A 21,150-nucleotide genomic window follows, 5' to 3' on the forward strand; every position below is an offset into this window, starting at 1 on the left:
GTATTTAATATTGACTTATTGATGGTGAATTGCCTTCTGTTTGCCTCTGCATTCATTAAAGGAAATGTGAGGCTTTTCCAGTTTTCTTTCACACCAGGGAAATATCAGGGCTAGACTATCTTTTTGGTACCCTGCTGTGAGTGGAAAATATGGGATAACAGTACAAAGCTGAGCAGTTGAATGGGGAAGGTGTGTTAGTTATGGTCTGACATTTTTGCTAGTATCTACTTAATTCAGACTCTTATGAACACTTTGTGTAGGTCTACACTGCTTTAAACTGGTCTCGGAGCCCAAGTCAGTTGACTCAGGCTTTTGGGGCTCAGGCTATGGCACTAAAATCACAGTGTAGAGCTGTGGGCTTGAGTTGGTGCCTGACCTCTGAAACTTGGTCCCCTCATAGGGTTTTCAGAGTCTAGGCTATAGCCCAGGGGTAGGCAATAACTTTTTGCCGGGGACCACTACAAAAATTTGTGAAGTGGCCCCAGGCCATGCTGGAAGGGGTGGGGCCTCAAGTGGAAAGGGCGGGGTGAGCATGCTTCTGGGCTTCCCCACCCGCAGATCATGATTGGTCTGGGGTGGGGGAGCCCTCCTCCCCCCAGGTTTCCCATAAGCACCCATACTCCTGGGTTGGGCTTAGGGGAGCATGCGAAGCATTCAAAGTGCTGCGTGTTCCTGGCAGGGCAAAGGAAACTTCATGCGCTTCCTCCTGCCCCCCAGACCCTAATTGGCATTGGGGAGGAGAGCAGCAGGGACTCTGTGGGCTGGATGCGGCCGGTAGAGGCCCTTTTTCCCACCACTGTTCTAGCCTGAAGATCTACATTGCAATTTTATATCTGTGGTGAGCCTGTGTCAGCTGATCTGGACCAGCGGTTGCCATGCTGCTGATCTTTGATTATAGTGCAGACATACCTGTAGAAGAGAAGTTGAGATATTAAACATCCCTATTTTTTTCAATTGAGGACTGAGAAAACTTCAACTATAGTTTTCAAATCCTTTGAAAAATCTCCTATCAGACCCATAATTCTAATTTAACTTTAAGAAAGCAAAAAATTTAAACACATTTAAACAGATTTTTTTAAAAAGCAGACTATAACAAATCTTTTTACATGAGTTAAAAAGGCAAAACACACTTTCCTCATAGCAATTTAACTTTGGCACAGTTTCTCTTTGCTTGAATTTTTGCACTGCTTTTGTGGGCACTATAGCATGAACAAATGATGCATTGGTAGTGTCTGTGGCCAAGCATGCTTTTCAAATGACTTCCTGAACAAAGGAAGATGCATTTAGTCCTCACCTACTGTACTCATCAGTATATTCAGTCTACACTATGGTTCATGAGAACTATTGATCTTTGTTTTAATGTTGAGTTCTTACTTAGTGTTCATCATGCTAAGGTCCACAGATGTCAGTGGGTCAGTACTTCACTCTTTTCACAGCTTGGGAGCAGAATCAGTCACATGGGCATTGGATCAGTGCCTCATCTCCTGAAATTTTTCAGTTTTCTTTGCCTTCATGGCAGGCTTATCCACTATTCTCTGCTGCAGAGCTCTTCTGATAAATGCCAGACATTGAGTTAAAATTTCTGACTAGCAATTTGGCAAATTTATAATCATGTCCTAGGCCTCTACTTGCCTCTTAGGAAGTTTTTCTTCTTTTCTCAGTTCTCTTTTGAGGTCCATCCGTGGCTTGTGTTGCTTAAGGGTGAGTTAAGCTGAGAGAGCCAAAAATAAATATGTTGTTCCCTTGCTGTTCCTCTTCTTGTCAAGTGACTTATACGAGTCTGACTTTCCATGGACAAAATATAGCTTCCATTTAGAAGTCTAGTCCAGCTCTGTGATCTGGGCAAGAAGCGAAGTAGGCAGGGTTAGAAAAGCCAAGGTCAGTGCAGGCAGCCCCTCCATTTTATCTCTGAAGGGACTGATTCCAAAAGTCAGCATACTAGATGGAAGACGTAAAAAAAAATCCCTAGAGCCCAAACCAGCAGTCGTGTGATTGCCAAACTCAACTGCATCCTTTCTTCTCCTCTTCTGAGACTGTGGAGGACAGCAGTAGATGCAGCATGAGCACTGCCAGCACAAGAAAGTATAGTAGAGTATTTTGGGTTAAGCTATCTACTTGCCGATACTGATAAAAGCTTCCTAGGAGCCACATTCATATGCCAGGCTGGGGGCTCCAAAGGAGGACAGCCTTATATGAAACACATCTAATAAAAGGGGGCAAGTCATTCTTGAGACACGTGAGGCCCCTGACTTCAGTAAAACAAATTTGTGATTTCCATGGATAAGCTGCCTAGTATATTTCCCCAAGAACCGTGAGAAGGAATCATAATCAAGGCATAGGATTTCCTGCCACATTTAAGACGAGGAAAGTACAAATATGTCATTCTAGCTGCTCTTGCCCCATCAATTGCTATAGGTTGCCATGTCTTGCTGCCCACCAACAGCTGACGCGGCAGTGATGTGACTGAGAGCAGCCCACTTACAGAAGCAGTTAATGAGAGCTTTTATGTTACTGTTTGTTGTTTTCTAGCTCTCCTGACTTCCTGTAAGGCTGTAAGGTTCCTCAGTGTGTACAAATTAAAATTCAACCTGGTATCACTATCTAGGGGAAATGTGGCTAGCTGTCTTCGTGGACAGGGACAGTGTTTCTAACTTAACAGGCCTTACTGAAGTCTACCTTCATGGGGCACAAAAGCAATCAGGAGGCATAGCTGCCAATTAATGAGGCAATTTTAGAACTTAGGCTTTTCCTTGTTTGCTGCATGCCCTGGGGCCTGCAAGAAAACCCTGTTCTTTGAACGAATGCCCGTATATGTTCTACTCTTGGTATGTGTGTGTTGTTAGGAACTTTTCTCTTACCATTACCTGTTGATGCAGCTCAAGCACCTTTTGCTTGTAAGTGCTTCTGTGTGCAATTATAAAAAAAGTTGCCCTGACCACATAATTTGTTCTTACTGCTTGTGACTGTTTGTTTGGCACCTATTGGTTTTGAGTTAGCAATTGCTCTCAACATGTCATCTTTGTTACATATAGTTACATATATGTATAGTTATTAGGGTTAGCGTTTGCTGAGTTAATTTAATATTTGTTAGGTTTTTCTTCAGTTCCCTGAGTTCGGGATTCTGTTTATCAGTACAGAGAAATGCTTTGAGCATGCCTGACAGTCTGGTGGTCAAAGCCCAGGCCAGTGAGCAACCAAAATCTAGCTGTTTGAAGTGGTTGGATGAGTTTTCATATTAAGGATCAATGCCAAATTTCTAAGGGCATCAGGCCTCTGACCAAGAAAAATGTAGAGGCCAGGCTGAAGCTGCTGCAATCACCTTTAGAAACCTCTTATTTGTATATGATACTGAGCACATCAGCATCTGTAAGAAGTGCACCTCTGATGCTGACTGAGTTCCTGTACTGCTTTTCCTGGCTGGTGTGCAGGAAAAGCAGACCGCTTCTGAGGACACTCAGAGAGGCAGATGTCTGTTCCCTATGCCTCGCAAGAAGGTGGAAAGATTGTGCAGTTGAGTGCAGTGAAAATCAAAGCACTCCATCCATCCATCCATCCATCCATCAGCAAAGTTGACTCTTTGCCAGGGCCTGAAGCAGCACCTCCATAGGTGCTGGCCCCACATACATCTCTCTGGAAGAATGTGTTGAGGAACGTTTGAGAGTGCCAACAGAAGATACAGCCTCAATCTGTGTTGACTTAATCTTCCTTCTTTCCAAGTAAAATAGTTTTCACAGGGGTGTCTTCATCCTCTCTTGATGACTACAGGGCTCACCAAGTGCTCTTAAGAAAGGTAGCCTTGGCCTTGAACATGGAGATAGAGTTGGTTAAGGAATCTTCTTGCCACTTTATTGATATTCTGGTCTTGGGTGGTGCTGTCACTTAATGAGGCAATTTTAGAACTTATAAAAAGATCTCTGGCAAACTTATCCCTTCCCATATCTAAGCAAACTGTGTAGATACTATGTGCCCTCATGGGTTTTGAAAACTTTTATTCCCACCCTCCTCCAGGATCGCTAATATCTGTTGCCACAGGTGTCTAACCTAAGTCAAGGGGCATTTAAAAATTAGGTTTGTTCCATAGAAAAATGTATTTGATGACAGTTACAGCTTAGAATTGTCTTTGAACAGTAGTTTAGGGCTATATGGGTATACTGTTTAGGCTGCTATTCTAATAATGTAAGGACGAATTGCTTGAGGCTGCTAAGCAAGAGATCTATTACAGGTAGATGAAGGGAAGTTCATGGCAGAGACCATGGTCCTAGCAGCCAAGTCAATTACATTCTTGCTGTCACCATCTGCCAGTGACCACAGCTGTAGTCTGCATGGTTGCCTCAAGGGTTTCAGCAGATTGTCTAGGTGTCCTGCTACTTGAATGGGCATCCCTTTTTTCCTTTGACTGGTGCTATGCTTCATAGAACTCAAGGGAGATGGAAATAATTGTGTGTGTATATACATTGGCTCTGTCCAAGAAGCACTTCATTTCTCAGCAGTTCCACTGGTACCCCACTTCAGGGCCTCACCAACATCTATTAAAGAAAAAGCGTAGGAGATGTATATGCAGACATTGCTGTTTCTTCAGTACCTCCTGTTACAACTGAGTGCCCTAAGGGGTACTAAGCAGCCGATCTGCTTGTTCAGTTGAGGATACCAGACCAGTCTCCATGATTCCAATCTCTCCTTTCCCATTGTTCACAAACCATCTTTCCCATTTCATCAGTACTGTGAAAGGGGAATACATCCCTTTCCCCTCTCCTCCTCCTTCTCATTCCTTTTACAGGGTTACCTCACAAGGCACTTATATGACCGGTAGTTTAGCTTTCTCCTTCAGGTAGAAGCCATAAGTGAGGCTCAATGTCTTGTATGAACTGGGTATTTCTGCTCTTTTGTAATACTAAAAGCAAAGGGATGTTTCAGGCCAATATTAGACCTATATCAATTCAATAGTTTATCAAGGCCATGGGAAGTATCTGGTTTACTAGGAATCTCAGCCTCATCAGTTCATGATGCTGCTCTCAGCATATCAGCACCTCTCTGGATTATTACAAAATACATCGCAGTGGTAGCTGCCTTCTTGAGAAGCGTAAGAGTACAAAACTATTCCTTCCAGTATGAGTGGCATGTGAGAGGCCATTCTAGATCCGGGTCTGTACAATGTAATTATTATCCAATCAACTTTTAATATATCAGCTCAGAAAAGTGGATCCTTGCACTAGTTCAGAGGATAGAATTCATAGCAGCAGTACTGGATCTTTAATGTAATTGTTTTATCTCAAGTCTTGCCAAACCACAACTGAATAGAATTATGAGACTTGTATATATTTAGACCAGTATGCCAGACTAAGTTTTAGGAGTCTGCAAGATTGGTTGGACTCAGTTTTGGCAAAACATTAGCATCTGAACTGAATGTTCTAAGGGTGCTGTGACATTTTGGACTCTCCAGGCTGATGGACAAACCCAGCCAATCTTTGCATAGGAGTCCCATTTGTTCCTACTCGCCTTTGTGTTAAGTTTTACAGTGCTTTATTTTTGTACTTTTTACACCCAAAAATTTCATCCCTAGCCTGGCTATGATTAAGTTGTCTAAACAATTGTTGCAATGGTAGAAAAAAATGATGGAAACTGTAGGTACTGGGGGGTACTTATTTAAAAAATAAAAATAAAAAAATTGAGAAACTCTGATGCTGTTCTCTTTCATTGGAAGAGTGACCTGTGCTCTTTCCCACTGATTATACCCCTTCACTGGGTTCTATTAAGTCAGACTGGACAATCATAGAATACTATGACTGGAAGGGACCTCGAGAGGTCATCGAGTCCAGTCCCCTGCCCTCAGGACAGGACTCAGTACTGTCTAGACCATCCCTGATAGACATCTATCTAATCTACTCTTAAATACCTCCACAGATGGAGATTCCACAACCTCCCTAGGCAATTTATTTCCGTGTTTAACCACCCTGACAGTTTGGACAGTAGGAAAAAGTTCCTATCTAAACCTCCCTTGCTGCAGTTTAAGCCCATTGCTTCTTGTTCTATCCTCTGAAAATGGCGATCATGTCCCCCCTCGATCTTTTTTCCAAACTAAACAAGCCCAATTCTTTCAGTCTTTTTTTTTTTCCCCATGGGTCATGTTCTTTAGACCTTTAATCATTCTTGTTGCTCTTCTCTGAACCTTCTCCAATTTCTTCACATCATCTTGAAATGTGGTACCCAGAACTGGGCACACTACTCCAACTGAGGCCTAATCAGCGCAGAGTAGAGCAAAAGAAGGACTTCTCATGCCTTGCTCACAACATACCTGTTAATGTATCCTAGAATCAATTCCAGAGTTATTCTGATTGTCTCAGCATAGATGAGGCAACACTGGTTCTCCACTTTCTTATCCTTTTCAGTAAAAGAGGTGAAACTGCTTCATTTGATGTGGATCCAGTTTTTCAACCCGCGGGGACCTGTTTCATTTGTCTAATGGCAGGGTTACACCCTGGGGATACTTGCTCAAAAAGATGTTCAAAATGTGTTAGTCTTACTATTCAACATTTGAGTGTTCTGTTGAACTCTCTAAATGGAATCTTTTCTCTGTGGTCTTATCAGTCTGGAGGTTGCCCAATTGAATTAGCATATTTTAGGGGAAGGGTTTATATTGGAAACCAAGTTTTGGCCATTCATTCCGTCATGGTCCACCTAACAGCTATTGTGTGGTCTTCTACCCTCATGTGGATAACTTTTGTCTTTACATAAGAAATAAGAACGGTTTTACTGGGTCAGACCAAAGGTCCATCTAGCCCTGTATCCTATTTTCTGATAGTGGCCAATGCCAGATGCCCGTGAGGGAGTGAACATAACAGGTACAGTAAAACTCTGATGGTCCGGCACTCCTGATGGTCTGGCACCATCAGGAACCCAGAAGTGCTCCGGGCAGCCAGACCATTGGAGCTGCTCTGCCCCCAGCTTCCCTGATTCAGCCGCTGCTAAAACTGACTAGCGGCTGAATTGGGGAAGCTGGGGGCAGAGCAGCTGGAGTGCTGCCAGGTTGGTCCCGTAGTGCTGCCCCTCGGGGCTGCGGGACCCAACCCGGCAGCCCCCCAGCTGCTCTGCCCCAGGTATCCTGATTCAGCCGCTGCTGAAACTGACCAGCGGCTGACTCCAGGAAGCCCGGGGCAGAGCTGCTCTGCCCCGGGCTTCCTGGAGTCAGCCGCTGGTCAGTATCAGCAGCGGCTGACTTGGGGACACCTGGGGCACAGCAGCTGGGGGGCTGCCGGGTTGGTCCAGTAGCGCTGAGGAGTGGTGCTGTGGGACCAACCAGGCAGCACCCCAGCTGCTCTGCCCCAGGCATCCCCAAGAGCAGCTGGGGTGCTGCCAGGTTGGTCTCGCTGCGCCAAGGGTCGGTGCTACTGGACCAACCCGGCAGCACTCCAGCTGCTCTGCTGCAGGCGTCTCCGATTCAGCCGCTGGTGAAACTGACCAGCAGCGGCTGAATTCGGATCGCCTGGGGCAGAGCTGGACTACTGGAAGGGGGGGGGCTATGAGGGGTCTGGGGTGGCATCCCCCCCCCACCTAAGACCCCTCATAACCCCCCTTCTGATAGTCCGGCAAATCTGATAATCTGGCACCCCCTGGGTCCCAAAGGTGCCGGATTATCGGAAGTTTACGGTAATATGTCATCCGTTTCCAGCCTGTAACAGAGGTTAGGGATACTCTTTCTACCAATTCTGGCTAATAAGTATTGATGGACCTAATCTCCATGAATTTATCTAGTTCTTTGTTGAATCCTGTTGAAGTGCTGGTCTTTACAACATCCATTGACATGGAGTTCCACAAGTTGACTATGTGGTGGTTGTTTTAAACCTGATATCTAATAATTTCACTATGTGACCCCTCATTCTTGTTACAGAAGCAAAAACTTTTACTGATTTTATTTTGTCCATACCAGTCATGGTTTTCTAGACATGCCATTATCCTCCCTTTGTCTCTTCTTTGCTAAGATGAAAAGACCCAGTTTTATTACTCTCTCCTTATATGGCAGCCATTCCATACCCCCAATAATTTTTGTTGCCCTTTTCTGAACTCTTTCCAATGCCATGATAACGTCATTTCATCTTTTAAAAAAAAAAAAGCTATCTGCACACAGTTTCAAGGTGTGGCTGTGTCCTGGATTTATATCTAAGCAATAAAATATTCTGTCTTATTCTCTGTTTCTTAATGATTCCTAATGTTGTTTGCTTGGACTGCTCCTACATATTGAGTCGAAGTTTTCAGAGAACTATTCACAATTACTCCAGATATATATAATCTGTCTCCCCCTCTCTAAACTAATTTTGTCTCCATCATTTTATATGTATAGATGGGATTGTTTTCCAATATGCATTACTTTGCATTTATCAGCATGAAAATTCATTTGCCATTTAGTTACCCAGTCATCTGGTTTTGTGAGATGCTTGAATGCCAGAGTTATCCTTCAGTCCTCCTTGTTCCTATCACCTGTGTTGATGGTTTGAGTCACCACAGGTCGAAGGCACATTAGAAGTAAAACAGCTGCTGTTCTGTTCTGTATCTGTTTTTTGAAGTGCTTGCTCATGCACAGTAGTGGTATGCGTTGGCCATGTGGCCCAATGCCAGAAGTCTTTCCCTCAGCAGTATCCGTAGGGGAGCAGCCCTGGCTACCCCTGGAGTGGTGCCTCAATGACACAGTATAAGGGGCGCTGTGTGCTTCCCCACCTCAGTTCCTTTCTTGCTGCCAGTGATGGTGTCAGAACTGCTGGGCTCCAGACAGCTTCTTTTTTTGCTGCATAGGCAGTACTTTTCTGCAGTTCAGAGGTGGAGAATAAGACAGCAGTGGTTGATCTGGGTTAGCCCCTGGGTTGCCGCTGCTGTATTTACCTGTGAATCTGCTGGTATGGGTACTTGCAGCTCCTGTTGGCCATTCTCAGCAATGGGAGCTGTGGCATGAACTGAGACACCACTTCCTGCAGCTCCCTTTGGCCAGGAACAGTTATCTGTGGCCAGTGGGAGATGCAGTGCAGAGGTGCAGGTAAATTTTGAAGGTACGCCCAAGGGTGACACATCAGATACTCGAGTGGATCCAGTCCCCCCTGTGTTTGGCACCCACTTTTCACATTTCCTGCTGAGATGGTCCTCCATGTCTGACTGTTGGGTCCTCAGTATTGTATTTTAGGGATATAACCTCTAATTCCACCATCACAGTCCAATCCTTAGGAGTGCTAAATCTCCCGGACTCGAGTCATATTTGTTAATGAAATTTTTTGATGACCACATTGCCATCAGTATGTAACTTAGCCAGTAATAGAAACTTGTTGTCCAGTCTCTGTCTAGTGCCATATTTTGACCGACATCTTCATGCTATAGTTCCTGGTAAAGGAAGGTGGGATATAATTTACTTCATTTTTGCATGTCTGTATTTAAAGAATGATCCTGCTTTCCACCCTGGCATAGTGCTTCAATGAAAATTCCACTGTGATAATGGGGAAACTTCAAGCTTTCGAGAGAAAATCACTGAAAGCCACAGATCCAGCCCACCCAGAAAACAGGGATTATCTAGAGTCAGATAAACTAACATTTTAAAGTTTCAGTTTCATTTGGTTAGGGGAAAACTATTCCTTGCTGTGTAGTAGAAGAAACTTGGATTTTTTTTTAACAGTTAACATAATCCATTTGAGGAAAGTGGGATGAGTTACGCTAGTTATGGAAGTAACTTAACTGATGGGAACTTGATAACTTAGTCTAGTTCTAGCCCCAGGCTGCAAGCAAGTAGGAACACTCATGGTTGTTCTATTAGAGGACTTTATTATTAGAAGAAAGGGAACTTCCAGAAGTTTGTTTAAACTGTATTTATATCAAATGATCTTGTAGATAATTCCAAGCACAGTTGCCTGTTTTACATCGGTATGTACCAAAAAGTGAAACCTAATTGTTTTCTTACACTTAGGCTAGGCAGAACTCAATTTTTGCTTTCTATAATTTTGATGGATAATCAAGGTTATTTTAAATATTTCCTCCAATTTTTTTTTCTATTTTTAAATTTGCATAGTGGCAGGAAATTATGGTCAGACAATTATTTAGTGACAGATGTCGATATTCAGTTCAAAGGTTTATAAGTGTTGAAACTACATTTTGACACATGATGTTCACAAACTAAATACCCTTCATTCTAATTCTCAAAAAGCATTTTTCTTGGCCTAGGTGTACATTTTGATTATCAATAGAAATATATTTTCATCAGTTTGTGTAAATTGACGTTTACTGACATTTACCGATAAAATCAATCGTTTGAAGGCTATATATCTTATAATATTAATGTGTGATATTTAACAATTTATTTTTTAGAGTAATAATGCTAGTGAGTTGAGCACAACAATAATTCGAGCCAGTCCAACTCCATTAGTAGAACAAACTACTGAAAAACCTGAAGACTTCTCATGGCAAAGAAACAAGAGAGAAACATCGTTAAATATTAGTCAGAAGAGCACTAATGAGAAATCAGAAGCAAATGAGTCAACGGGTCATAGCAACAAACTTGAAGATGCACTACCTACACATAAATTGTCCAAAGAGGGTTTGCTAGAGAGTGAAAATGAGTTTACGTCTAATCTCCCAAACACAATGCCCAGTAAGAATGAGATGGACCATGTTAATCCAGCTTTACCTAGCAAATGTGTGCTCCAGCCATTATCTGTTAATGTTGACATACCTGTAACTTGGCAGGATCATACAAAGAGGCCAGGATTATCCTCTTTAAATATGGTACCCACATACAGTGGATTAGGTGCTTATATTCCATTCAGTCAAAATACATGTGGTGAACAGTATATTCCTGTTGCAAGCTTCAAATCCCATGGGTCTGCTTCCGAGACTCAGACCGTGTCCTCTGCAATTCCCACACTACTTACTGGACGTTCACTTGCAGCAACAGCATTTGCTCAACAGTACCTGGGAAACATGCAACCAAGTGGAAATGTTTCTTTGCCACAGTATGGTGGCAGCTGTGCCACTTGCTGTCTTCCAGCTGGACTTCCTTTCTCTAGTATGCCAGTGGGACATATTCAAAATTCAGTTGCAGTAGGAATTCCTTTAGGTCCAAGTGTTGGGCCTAGATTGTTGGGTACATCTTCACTTTGTAATCTACACGCTGCTCCCTGGAATTCAAATACTTTAAGTACAGAATCTTACATTGGGCAATCGGCTAGCACAAGTGGAAATGAATGTTGGGAGCCACCTGGGTTTGGTAAGTTTTTCTAAGTGACATTTTTGTTTAAAATATTGTTACTGATCAAAACCGTTTAAAATGGTAATCAAACTTAATTACTGAAAGAAACAAACTTTCTGTGTCTCACTGATAGACAGCTGCATCAGTCATTTAGTTTGTTGTACATACACTGCTTTTATCAGATTCTGTTAATTCTTTCTATTTTGATTTAAATTGTGTTTAAATCAATGTTGACAAATTGCTTAGCCAGCTCAAAGATATCTGTTTGGTTATTAGATACACTAGATTCTGACCTGGTTCTTTCTAGAGGATGTGGCAGGATCTTTAGGGAATGTGAGGGACGATGTCATAGAAAAACCTGCCCTTCAGTTCTGGTTGGTGGAACACATCTTAATGGTTCAACCAACCAACCAAACAATGAAAGTGCTAATGGTTCTTGATGTCTGTGTGGAATCGGGTGTTGGTCATTTTCCTTTCCATATGCAAACTAATGATTCTTATCAGCCTCTTGTAACTATTTAGTCTTTAAGGAGCTAATAAACAACAAATACAGGCAGTCCCTGGGTTACGTACAAGATAGAGACTGTAGGTTTGTTCTTAAGTTGAATCTGTAAGTCGGAACTGGCGTCCAGATTCAGCCGCTGCTGAAACTGACCAGCGGCTGACTACAGGAAGCCCGAGGCAGAATTGCTCTGCCCTGGGCTTCCTCGAATCAGCTGCTGATCAGTTTCAACAGCGGCTGAATCTGGACGCCAGTTCCGACTTACATACAGATTCAACTTAAGAACCCCAGGCATCCCCAAGTCAGCTGCTGCTGAAACGGATCAGTGGCTGATTCCAGGAAGCCCGGGGCAGAGCAATTCTGCCTCGGGCTTCCTGTAGCCAGCCGCTGGTCAGTTTCAGCAGCGGCTGACTTGGGGACACCTGGGGCAGAGCAGCTGGGGTGCTGCCGGGTTGGTCCAGTAGCGCCAAGAGCGGCACTGCGGGACCAACTGGCAGCGCCCCAGCTGCTCTACCACAGGCGTCCCGAGAAAAGCCTGGTCAGACCAGGGAGATGTGGAGGACTGGGGCGGCGGAACCGCAGCGCCTCTCGGTCCCGCCGCCCCCGTCTCCCTGGTCTGCGGGGGGGGGGGGGGCACTAGCTGCGTCCCCCCCCCCCCCCCCCCCCCCCCCCCCCCCCCCGCAGACCAGGGAGACGGGGGCGGCGGGACCGAGAGGCGCTGCGGTCCCACTGCCCTGGTCCTCCACATCTCCCTGGTCTGCTGCTCCCCCCCAGCAGACCAGGGAGATGCGGAGCAGCTTTTCTCGCCCCGGAGGACGCGGGCGGCGGGACCACAGCACGTCTGGGCGGTCCTGCCGCCCGCGTCCTCCAGGGTGAGAAAAGCTCCGTTCGTAAGTGCGGATCCGGCGAAAGTCAGATCCGCGTAACCTGGGGACTGCCTGTAGCCTAAGTTTTTCCTGTTCTAACTTAGCTACCCCTCTGAATCTTTCAGTTAAGGCAGCAATAAAATAAAATTATAGGTGTTACCGGCAGTGTTCCCGCTAAGATTTTCCATCCATGAGCACAGTGAGTTTTTTGTCTTGTGCGCCAACAAGGTGGTTGTGGGCACTTGTTCGGATGTGTGTCCCTGTGGCACCCACCAGTGGCACTGCTCCCAAAGACTCTCCCAGGTAGCACCTCTCTGCCAAGTGACCCCAGCTGTAGCTGGCTGAAGTAGTCCTGGCCCTCCCACGCCGCTGGCATGGCTGCCTGCCATATGACTCTGGCTCTGGCTCTGGCTCTGGCCCCAGCTAGGGCCTCCAGAGCAGCCACTGGAGCAGCCACCAGCTGCCTGTCACACAGCCTGCAGCTCCAGCCTGGGGAAGGTCTGACACTAGGGGGAGGGCTGTGTGGTGGCTGTCCTGCTGCTCCTGGGGCAGGAGAGCCACCTGCCATGGAGCCCTGTCTCTGAACAGCTGAGCAGCCACTCTGTGGTTGTGCTGAGGAGGTGGTGGGCCTCAAATTCTTGGTGTGCACCCACGCAGGTGCGCACCTTAGAGGGAACACTGGTTACAGACATACAAAAAACCTGGAGGTTTGAAACCTTCTGAATATGTAACAAGTTCTGTTGTAATTGGAGAGGCTTTTCAATTTAATGATACAAATTGGTGCCTAATTTCTGTAGTGTTCTAGAACTCTGCTGAAGAGCAGAAACTGAAAGTCAGCAGTCAGTTTTGTAATAAAGTCTATCACGTTAAATAAATAGACTAATCTGTATTGTAATCCTGATGCTTATAGACATACACATTTCCTCTGAGGCATATGTAACACCCCCTCAGTTGTTGTTCCATTTAATATGAAACCTTGAGTTCAGCCAGTACTCTGTGTTTTGTTGTTGGCTTTAGTAATTGCATTTGGTATGCTTTTCTTAAATCACCTCATTTTTAATTACATTAAAATCTTGAACACTTAACTAAAGTCCTCAAATTCAAGCTCATAGGCAGGGCTCTACAAACCGCCATGAAATCCACTCACCAGCCCTGCACTGCACATGTGCCGGACCCGCATTGTGCATGTGTGTGCCGCCAGTGGACGGGGCCACCGGCTGAAATCTACTCGCCATGGGCAAGTAGATACACTGATTTGTCAAGCCCTGCTCATAGGGTTACAATTGCAAGAAATCTCAAGGCAGTCAGTCATGCTTAGAATCAAGGTGATTGCCAGGTTATGAACTATTTTAACTTCATCATACACTTGATGGTCTGGTTTAGTTACTTTCATCATAATGCTTGTGATAGCAGTTGTTGATGCATACATTTGTAGATGTACAGATACTGGCAATTAATAGAGATGTTTTCTTTCCTAGGCAATGTGAGAGTACCAGAGGAGCTTAAGTTTCCTAACGCTTGTTGTGTGGGAATTGCATCACAAACTAATCTTAGTATTTTTAATCCAACTGAACGATGGTTACAGGTCAGCATTGGAATATTCAGTATTTCAGTTAATGGAGAAAAGGTAAGCTTTTTCTATATAGCTTTTAGTGTACATTACGGTACTTCAGGTGCCAGGGACAATAAGTACAGAGTCCATTGAAGCCTTATATTCTTCCAAAACTCTTCCCCTCCTGCAATTGTATTGAATCAAACTTCAACTCCTCTCCTTTCTTACCATTATGAAACACATTCCAGTGGGAAGAAATTCTGTGGTTGGTTCCTTCCAGACTAGTTGATTGATGGTTGGGACCAAACCCCACTGCAGCTCTGTAATTTAAAACACAGTAGAAGCCTGGGGGCAGGCAGCCCAGCTCCTATCACCTTTTAAATTGCAGAGCTGCAGTTGGGTGTGGTCCTGCCATGAGCTGGGACTGAGCCAGACTGTCTTCCCCTATCGAGTAGTTGATCGAGTAGTTGATGAAAATTCTATTACTAAAATAACATAATTTTAACACCTTATTAGGAGCTTCTTTTCAGATATTAGTTCATGATCCCAACTTAAATCTCTGCATTGCAGCTGGTGCAAACGTTTACCAGCTATCCTGACTGATGCTAAGTACTGCTTGAATATTTGAAACCTGAACTGGTAACTGTTTACATTGAGTTTTAGGTTGCAGCTTAGTCTTCCTGTGTAATGTGCTCTGAAACAGCCTTAATATTTTTTTACTGTATAAGCTGTATAGCTTCATTTTGTAAAACTAATTCTTCATAGGCAGAATCTATAGGGGTAATGGAGAGTGAACATAAGTAAGTTTGCGTTGCAGGAAGTTAAGTTCCTTATTCTACTTGTCCTAAGCAGTTCAGTGATCTTGGTGCTGTACAAACTGAAAATATAAAATTGGTGCCACAGTTGGATGATATAGAACCTGGGGAAAGGTGAAGGTAAAGGTAACCTTAAAACCATTAGGTAAAAATATGATCAAGTATCAGTTAACCACCTACCGACCTATTGTTAGTTTGCTTCATGGGCATCATCTTAGGAGTGAGTCTTGAGGATGGAGTACTTTGCTTGCTTACTTTTTTTTTTTAACTTGTAGGAACTAACATGTCTTAATTTTTTTTTTAAAGATGGATCCTCTGAAATATCAATGTTTAGTGTTTAAGAACAAAACCATTATAGGACCTCATTCTACAGAAGAGCTGAAAATACTTTTCTTACCTTGTGATCCTGGAATTTTCCAGTGTGTCCTCAGTGTTTCATCTTGGCCAGTTTCTGCAGATGCTGGAACAGTAGTCCAGGCAGAAGCTTTGGCAACAAGGGTAGTTTTGACAGCAGTTGCTGAAAATCCTAATTTAGAGGTAAGAAGCAGTTATACTGTTATATTGAAAAGATATGTTCTTGTATGTTTGCTTCTTATGAATATTTTAAATTATTAGAGCACAAGATGACTTTATTTCAAAAGAGATGAGAATATTTCATGTAAGGAATAAGGTACCAGACTTACAAACTTTAACACAAGATATTTAGCACTATTAATGTGCAGTGGGGCACCTGTATGGGGTATTAGATACTACAGTTGCATGGGTGATTGGCTAAAATATGGAGTACAGTTTCTTATTCATTTAGTCTTAATAGCTGGGTGGTTAAAATATGAGTGTTCTACAAGTAATTGTCCACATGAGTACTCCTTCTGGTGCATATACTCAATGTATTTAAGGTTTTATTTTATTTTATGTTGTGTTGTGTTGTGTTGTGTTGTTTTTTGTTTTTTGTTTTTTGTTCAGCATTGTCTGAGCCATGGATGCTCATATGCTCCTTCCTCACATGGACCTTTTTTCTATCATCAAACTGGTGGTGATTTCCTACTACTGCATGATCAACCATGAACAATGATCTAACCATTCATTCCTGCAGTTGATGTGGTTAAAACCAGGAAGCAAGCCTGGTTATGAAAAGCCTGTTCTGGAGTCTCTGCTCTTACAAACGCAAGAGTTTTTCTGTTAAGTATTTGTGCAAGAGAGCATCTACACTGGCATGTGCTTTTGCGCAAAAGCATCCGTGCCAGTGTAGATGCTGTCTTGCGCAAGAAAGCTCCGATGGCCATTTTAGCCATCGGGCTTTCTTGCACAAGAAATTAACGTTGCCTGTCTACACTGGCCTCTTGTGCAAGTATTCTTGCACAAGAGGGCTTATCCCTGAGCGGGAGCATCAGAGTATTTGCGCAAGAAGCACTGATTTTGTACATTAGCATGTCAGTGTACTCGCGGCCAGTGTAGAGAGGTGGCAAGATTTCCAATGGAAAATCTTGCCAATGTAGACACAGCCTTGCTCTCTCAGGAGCTGGTTGCTTTATCCTAATTTCTGTTCTCATATTGAGGTGTTCTTGTCGGACCCTCCTGTGAATTTGAGGGAGCAAGTCAGTTCCTTGACTCAGTTAAACTGTCACAAAGTTGGTCATATTTCTGGTTCTGTGATATGTCCATAGGCATACTTTCAAACACAGCTGCTCCAGCTTGGTATACGCCTGTTGGTCATGCTGCCTACAAGTTCTCTTGCCTGTTTACTATGGTCTTAGCAATTACTAGTTCTTTCCTTACTTGATGTTTGCAAAGAAGTCTGTTACTAGAAATAGTCTTTGACCTGGTCCACACTAGGAAGGTAAATTGAACTTCGCATCAATAGGTCAATTTTGTAGACCATAAGTCTGTCACCAACCACGTTCCACCAACTCTAAGGGAGGTTAAAGTATATTCCTGTACTACTTGATGAGAGAGGAGTACAGAAATATACAATGCAAAGAAATAAATAATGCAAAAATCGACCTTATGCGGTCAACTTTTGATAGTGCATATGCATCACTGTGAAAGTCAATGTTCCTCTCTTTTGTGAATTCTGTGTTCTTACTGAGTTGCTTCCATGATACTGCTGTTCAATGCTAAAGAATTTTACTGTATTAGTAGAAAAATTACTTTATGCTCAAATAACTAGCTAAAAATATAGAGAAACTATTTTTTGTTTCGTTTTATGTACTGACATTGTGGGTAGTGGAGGAAAAAAATGGAACTAGTTAGCTCATATGTTGTGCAGGTGCGTTTGGAGTACAACAGCAGCAAAGATTTCTTATCTTAATTGAGGTCTTGTGCTAGGGTCTGTACCAATAATACCCAATCCCTTCCAACAACAGTTTATAATTCAAATAGACACTTTTTTATATTACCGTTTTCTGTATCTCAAGGGTATATGTCTTGTCATGTAGTTTAAAGGCTTATCCAAACCCCTCTGCCTCTTCCCCTACTGTCTTGATGCTTATTCAGCCTGTTCAATCATGTCCAGCCTTGGGTGATTACTTTATCATGCCTACTACACAGAAGTAGATGCAGGCCAAAGTGTGAGGGATAATCCATCTGGTGCTGATTGTTGGTGTTTAGGGTGATGTAAAGGAGCAATCAACTAGTGGACTGCCTGATAAGCATAGGCTTATCAGGTAGTTGCGTTAACGACTTTCATTCCCCCTTCCCCCTTGCTGCTTCTGCTCCCTTGTATCAGAGGCAGTGAGGGAGTTGGGGAAGAAGGAGCCTGTGCTGGGGAGAGCTGGCTTAAAAGCCTGTCTTTCCTTCTTTCTCTCTCTCTCCTCCTCTCCCCCCCCCCCCCCCCCAGCACTGGCTCCACGGTGCCTCCCATGTCTCCCTCACGCCCTGCTGCTGCCTCTGTCAGAGGTGGGAGAGGAGGGGGGCAGGAGCTGTTGCCATGAAGCAGCCCCTGTCCATGGTGACCTAGCTGTGGACCCCCACACATGGGCTGCTGCAGCTGGGCAGGCAGCCTGGCTCAGTTCTGATTCACACCAGGTGTGGGGGACAACCTCTCTGGGGCTATGCAATTTAAAATGCACTAGGAGACAGAGGGCAGGCTGCTTGGCTTGTACTGCCTTTTAAATTGCCGATCTACTGCAGGGTTTGGCCTTGCACCTGGCGCGTGCTAGAACGGAGCTGGGCTGCTTATTGAGTAGTTGATTAAAAATTCTATCAACTTGATTAAATACCCACATTTTAACATTGGAATTGGTGTTAAAGCTGTCATCTCACTTGTTGCACTTCTGACAGCAGGGGAGCTTCACTATGTTGCTGGGTGTAGGAGAAGAGAGAGAGAAGGAAAAGCATGGTCCTTCCCTCAAATTCAAAAGGTGTGTGTATTCTCTCTTTTTTTTTTTTTTTCTCTTATATATGTTAGGTGGAAACAGGAAAGACAGAGGGTCTAGATTTTGGTGATCTTACATCTGGCAGTTGGAAGGCACTCCCACTGAAACTAATCAACAAGACCCATGCTTCTCTGCCCATCAGACTTATTATCAAAGCAGTAAGTGAAATAAGTTATCTTACTGTATATCTTAGAAATGTGAGTCCATCTGTTCATCTTCAAATCTTGGTTCAAAAACTCCTCCTAAATGGTAAGAGGTAGGACCACAAAATTTGGTATGCAGCTTCTTTATCCTAACTTAAAGCAAGGTCGGGGATTGGTTGTACCAGGACAATGGGATGAGCCTGGAATTAGATTGTTTCTCATAAAATGGAAAGGGGTGGGGTCTGATAGAAGGGACAGTTACACTGCAGAATGACTACAGTGGGGCAGCAAGGGGCCAGAGATGGGGATTGGGACAGCTATAACACCTTCAGGCCAACTGGGACCAGGGCCAGAGAAAGGGACAGCTATCTATGTATTTGAGTTTGTCTGTGTGTCCCTATCCCTCCCCCAGTGTGCTGTAGCTTCAGCAGCCATGGCAGGTGCTTCTCACCTGGTCCCATGTTGCCATAGAGAGAAAGGATTGGGGGTAGTCCTCTTTCCCTGCAACAGTCTGCATGCTGAACCTTTCATCCCCAGTCCGGTCTCAGAACAATTATTTAAATGAAGAAAAACTTATTATTTGAGTTAAGGACCCAAGCAACACCACGTGAATCTTCTAGTATATTAGATATTTAGAGGTGGAATTGGAGGAATGGCATGGATCTTGAGAATTGAATTCTCTGTAACACTAATTCTAATAAAGTGTTGATAAGGATGAACTTGTATTGGGAGAAACTATTTTAAATGTAGCTGTTATAGTTACTTAGCTGTACTGCTGGGATATCTTTCCAAAAAAGAATAGTTTTGAATTACCAATTCTGTGACTGTCTCAAAGGCTATGCAGTACCTAGAGAAGTATCCTTATAAACTATATCTATATTACTTTGGAAAATGTAGCTCTTAATATTGTCTAAAAAGCATTTTTCATTATGATAGAATGCTGTAGCGTGGCGTTGCTTCACATTTTCCAAGGAACCAGTCACTAACTTCATTGAACATTCACCCCAAACTGATGCAATCTCTCAGCTAGCGGCTCCATCTGTTGTAAACCATGTGATACATGCAAGTTATGATGGACAAGTAAGTAGTTCATAACTATTAATTTTGTGAGTGAGTGATTGTTTTTAACTGGAAGCATTTTAAAGAAACAGTGTACAGGCAGTCCCCGGGTTACGTACAAGCTAGGGACTGTAGGTTTGTTCTTAAGCTGAATTTGTATGTAAGTCGGAACTGGTGTCCAGATTCAGCCGCTGCTGAAACTGACCAGCGGCTGACTACAGGAAGCCCGAGGCAGAGTTGCTCTGCCCCAGGCTTCCTGGAATCAGCCACTGATCAGTTTCAACAGCGGCTGAATTTGGACGCCTGGGACAGAGCAGCTGGGGCGCTGTAGGGTAGGTCCAGTAGCGCTGAGGCGTTGTCGGCGAGAAAAGCCTGGTCTGCTGGGGGGGGGGGGGGGGCAGCTAGTGCGCGACCCTCCCCCCCCCCCAGCAGACCAGGGAGACGCGGGTGGCGGGACCGCCGAGACGCGCCACGGTCCCACCCGCATCCTCCGGGGCTTTGCTCCCTGTCTTCCTGGTCTGCTGAGGGAAGCCCTCCTCCCCCCCCAGTGGCTGTTTTGTATTACAAATACCGGTTTTCCATGTTGAGCCCAGACATGTACAGCTTCAGCATAATGGACATCTTGCTTCATGTTGTCTACTGGGCAGCTTAAAAGTTGAAATTTTCAGTAGACGTATATAAATTATGAAAAGTGTTTCTTTTTTCAGGATCCCGAAACTTTAGTAGTGTGGGTTCTGTTCCATGCACCAAAGAAACAAGTTGCTTTTTCAGGTATAGTAGTTTGACTTCCATTTTAATTACACTACTGTTACATGTTTTTGCTTTAGGGTAAAAGGATGTCACTGTTGTAGATGAAACATTTCAGCATTTCGTTTCAGTAGCCCAATGACATTCTACTTCTTTACTGCTAAACACAGGTCTTCAGCTTGATAATAGTCTAACTGAGCATTCATTGAACAATGACATCAAAATTCATGTGGCTCAATTAGAGAGAGTTTGACAGACACCAGAGCCGGCCTAATAAAAACACTAGTAAGGGACATCATGCAAGCAGGCTCACAGTGTTAAGGGAGTAGGTATACCAGTGCTGAAGCAAGTGAATAAACTATTTTGTACACTCTGTTTCCCTAACTGTGTGTGTATACTGAGGTTTACAGAGAGGTTTTAATGCTTGAATATTGTGAAGTTAAGTAATACAGGTTGAATCTCTGGTCTGTGGCTCTTGGATCTGGCAATATCTCTGGTCTGCCTGGCAGCAGCATACTAGGGCCCTGGCAGCCTCAGGGGCAGCGCAGCCTGACAACCAGGAGGAAAGCCCAGCTCAGTCTGCTGACATCCTGGTCTGCCCACAAATCCTGGGGGAACCCAGAGTCTCAGTAGAGCGGTGGAATTGACCTCCCTAGTACACCAAACTCCCTGCTTTGGGGGCCAGTTGATCCCAAAGGTTCTGGACCAGGGAGGTCCAACTTATACCCTAAACAAAAGTACAGTAATATATTTAATTAATTAATGCCCCCATTACCATTATAACTGCTTCCACAATAAAATATTGAGCTTTGAGTTTAAGTTCAGGCATCAAGCTTTAAGAATTGTTGCTGGTGGAAAAATGATTGATTCTTATTTA

General features: G+C 43.9%; 1 protein-coding gene across 4 annotated transcripts in view; it reads left to right on the forward strand.

Annotated features, from left to right (window-relative positions):
* CEP192 (centrosomal protein 192) overlaps window positions 1-21,150 on the forward strand; it is a 162,700-nt gene that overhangs the window by 60,236 nt on the left and 81,314 nt on the right. For all 4 annotated transcript variants that reach the window (XR_012901559.1, XM_075921011.1, XM_075921013.1 and 1 more), the window contains exons 20-25: window positions 10,336-11,233; window positions 14,062-14,210; window positions 15,257-15,487; window positions 18,357-18,482; window positions 19,404-19,547; window positions 20,234-20,297. Coding sequence is in view for 3 of the 4 variants with exons in the window: in XM_075921011.1 (XP_075777126.1) it covers window positions 10,336-11,233; window positions 14,062-14,210; window positions 15,257-15,487; window positions 18,357-18,482; window positions 19,404-19,547; window positions 20,234-20,297 (1,612 nt within the window). In the remaining variant the exon portion in view is untranslated. The remainder of the gene's footprint in view (window positions 1-10,335; window positions 11,234-14,061; window positions 14,211-15,256; window positions 15,488-18,356; window positions 18,483-19,403; window positions 19,548-20,233; window positions 20,298-21,150) is intronic.

This window comes from Pelodiscus sinensis, chromosome 2, assembly GCF_049634645.1.
Source record: "Pelodiscus sinensis isolate JC-2024 chromosome 2, ASM4963464v1, whole genome shotgun sequence".
In the NCBI taxonomy this organism is placed as follows: Eukaryota; Metazoa; Chordata; order Testudines; family Trionychidae; genus Pelodiscus; species Pelodiscus sinensis.